This window comes from Carlito syrichta, unplaced genomic scaffold (assembly GCF_000164805.1).
Source record: "Carlito syrichta isolate Samal-C Ts95f unplaced genomic scaffold, Tarsius_syrichta-2.0.1 Scaffold303013, whole genome shotgun sequence".
NCBI classification, from domain to species: domain Eukaryota; kingdom Metazoa; phylum Chordata; class Mammalia; order Primates; family Tarsiidae; genus Carlito; species Carlito syrichta.
Genome location: NW_007247109.1, coordinates 110,867 through 114,189, shown reverse-complemented (window position 1 = coordinate 114,189; position 3,323 = coordinate 110,867). Strand labels below are relative to the sequence as shown.

General features: G+C 51.2%; 1 protein-coding gene across 1 annotated transcript in view; it reads right to left on the bottom strand.

The window, feature by feature from the left end:
• The window catches only part of MTG2 (mitochondrial ribosome associated GTPase 2), a 15,123-nt gene that overhangs the window by 1,871 nt on the left and 9,929 nt on the right, over positions 1–3,323 (bottom strand). The window contains exons 3-6 of the mRNA XM_008057439.1: positions 2,820–2,967; positions 2,174–2,289; positions 895–1,113; positions 616–754 (exon numbers count right to left, since the gene is read on the bottom strand). Coding sequence (XP_008055630.1) covers positions 616–754; positions 895–1,113; positions 2,174–2,289; positions 2,820–2,967 — 622 coding nt within the window. The remainder of the gene's footprint in view (positions 1–615; positions 755–894; positions 1,114–2,173; positions 2,290–2,819; positions 2,968–3,323) is intronic.

Sequence of the window (3,323 nt, the reverse complement as noted above, 5' to 3'; positions counted from 1 at the left end):
TGCCAAGTTGCCCAGGCGAGTCTCGACCCCGCGGGTTCAGGCAATCCACTCGCCTCAGCCTCCCAAAGGCGTGGGATTACAGGCTGAGCCACCAAGCCAGGCTCACATTTTATTTTTTGAGTCGCAGTCTCACTCTGTCACCCAGGCTGTAGTGCAATGGTGCTGTCACAGTTCACTGAAGCCTTGACCTCCTAGGCTCAGCCTCCTTCAGCCTCCCAAGCAGTTAGGACTACAGGTGCACACCACCACACCTGGTTAATTTGATTTTTTTGTAGAGATGGGGTCTCACTATGCGGTCTAGGCTGGTCTCGAATTCCTGGGCTCAAGCCATCCTCCCAACTTGGCCTCCCAATGTGCTGGGACTGCAGGCGTGAGCCACTAAACCCCAGCAACACTGCTATATTTTGTGTGTGTGTGTGTGTGTGTGTGTGTGTGTGTGTGTGTGTGAAAGCACGATTTATTGAGGACAGAAAAGCTCCCACATGGGAGGGGACCTGAAGGGGTTGCCCCAACACTCTACATTTTAAACAGGAGCTAAGTTTAAGATTTACATAATTATTTTCCCAAACGACATGCATGTAAACCTAACCTCTGGACAGGATTTTGGAGTCCTACCTGCTACTTGGTGGTGGTCTTCGTAGTGGACGATCCCCACGTGCGGGTTCAAGGTGGTGAACGGGTACGAGGCCACTGCGGGTCTTGCATTTGAAATGGCCCGAAGGAGTGAGGATTTCCCTGCGTTGGGGAATCCCACCTGGATGAGAGAGTGAGGAGCATCACAGAACACAGAAGCAGGTGCCTGAGACGGGAGGCAAGGTCAGGTCAGGGCTGAGGGGGAGCTGGGGAAGTGTTCTAGGTCAGCAGCAGGTCCCATCAGGGACCAGGGACACCTACCATCCCGGCGTGGGCCACCGTCTTGAGCTCCAGGTAGAGCACTCGTTCCTGCCCCAACTGCCCCGGGGTACAGGTCACAGGGGCGCGGTTGTCATTGGCCAGGAAGAAGCGGTTGCCCTTTCCTCCTTCCCCGCCCAGCGCAGCAACATACTCATCACCCGGGCGAGACAGGTCAGCCACGATCTCATCCCCCTCCTTCACCAATGTGCCCATGGGGACCTGGAACATAGCATGGCGTGTCAGGCCTATTTCCTCGAGGTGCAAGCAAAAACTGTGCCCACTCACTCCTTAGTCACATGAGGAAGCGGGGAGGGGGGCTGGACTGTGCCTGGGGTGGGGCCCCAGCTTAGACCAGGGAGGCGGGGTTGCACTCATCTCCTCACAGCTCCAGAGCACAAGAAAAAGGCCCCAGACCTCTGGGGAGGTTATGGGGCTGGGTACACACTTTCACACTACAGATATGGCTTTTCAAGGAGTGTTGCTAAGAATTGGGGTAAGCTAAAGTATTGGAAAAAGCTGCTCCCCTAAGAGAAGCATGAACTCAGCTCATGAAGGACAGGCCTGGGCTGCTGGGTGGTGAGGGCCACTCTCAGTGTGAGGTGGCTCATGGGGCCAAAGTCACAGCAAGAGTTTACTGTGTGGGTTCCCTCTTTTTGTTTCCTTAGAAACAGGGTCTCACTCTAGCCCAGGCCCAGGCTGGAGTGCTGTGGTGCAACCATATAGCTCACTGCAGCCTCAGTCTCCTGGGTTCAAGAAGTTCTTCTGCCTCAGCCTCCAGAATAGCTGGGACTATACAGGCATATGCCATCAAACTCAGCTTTTATTTTTTGTAGAGATGGGGTCCTGCTATGTTGTCCAGACTGTAGATGGAATTATAGGTGTGCGCTACCATGCCTGGCTAATTTTCTTCTAATCTTTTGTATAGATAGGGTCTTGGTATGTTGCTCAGGTTGGTCTTGAACTCCTGGCCTCAAGTGATCTTCCTGCCTCAACCTCAAAGTGCCAGGATTATAGGTGTAGCCACTGTGCCTGACCTAGTTCCCTCTTCATAAAAAATAACTATTTCATAAGTTTTTACTAGGTCAGATATACACATGGCATAACACTGTACAAAAGCCTCTGTCTAGGCGGCTTTGTTAGGGAGGCAGAGCTGCTCTCCGCCTGTCTGCCTCCATTTCTGCTGCACTATTTGCTGGCTATGTGCACTGAGCCATGGACCCCAGGGTCACACCATGGCCCCAGGACAGCAGCGGTGCTGGCTCCCGCTGCTTTGGCTTACCCGGATGTAGAGGGTTGCACCACCTCGCCCAAAGCAGTTCTTCCTGCTGCCATCTTCTCCATCAAAACCGTGATATCGCGACAGGACGGATGACAGGGACTTGACTTGCTGGTCAACTGAAGGCAGAGCAAGAGCCTCACATCCCTGTGTTGAAGCAACCCTGGCCCACTGCTACTGTTCTCCTGTCCAGTTCAAGAACCTTAAACACGTGTATGGACACACATAAGGAAGCTGGGCCAGAAGGTACCAAGCCAGCAACATGATTTTTTTAAAGCTAAATTCTTATTTTCCTTCAAAAAATACTGTCATTTCTGAAGATTTTACCATTACTCATAATGTCATCAAAAATTTAAGAGATGTGACATTCTCTGATGATGCCGTGGCCGCTTCTGCCCAGCTCACCAAGTCTTGTAATAAGAGTGTTAACATCATGAAGCTGCCTGGCACTCCCCACACCACCATGGATTCCCCCCTGTGACAGGTCCTCTCATGTCACATTCCCTGACAGGAAGCTATCTTTGTGTTCCCAAAATTTAACTAAAACAAAACACATGAGTTACAAAAATGCCAAGCACACCTCAGGTATTCAATTCACATGTATGTACAAACCCAGCCTCAGCTTGCCCAGCTGCCCCAGGGCACGTGCCTCTCAGGATGACATGGCCACCGCTGCCTCCGTCCCCACCGTCGGGGCCTCCGAACTCCTTGCGGGGCTCACTATGGAAGCAGCTCGCCCCTGCACCTCCGCTGCCCCCTCGGACAAGCACTCTCCGATGGTCCACAAAGTACTTTTTCTGCAGACAGCATAAGGCATCCAAATGGCACCAACACTCTGAAATCCTTTCAAGAGCCCAAACCCCATGTGAAATGTGTCTTTTCTATGATAGTCTATTAAAATGAGAGGCTCATGATATTAATACTGCTAATCTCTCCTAATGTCCAAAGATAAAAACAGCTCCCTTAAGTCACGAGTATTTGCAGGTATGAAGGTTGGTCACATGGGACATTTGCTTCAAAACAAACTTGGCAGTTGAATCTACAGATAACATACCTCATTTGGAAAATCTTCCCAATCAAGTGTCTTTACTGCCTTCTTTGTTTTTTTTTTGAGTTGGAGTCTCACTCTGTCACCCAGACTGGAGTGCAGTGG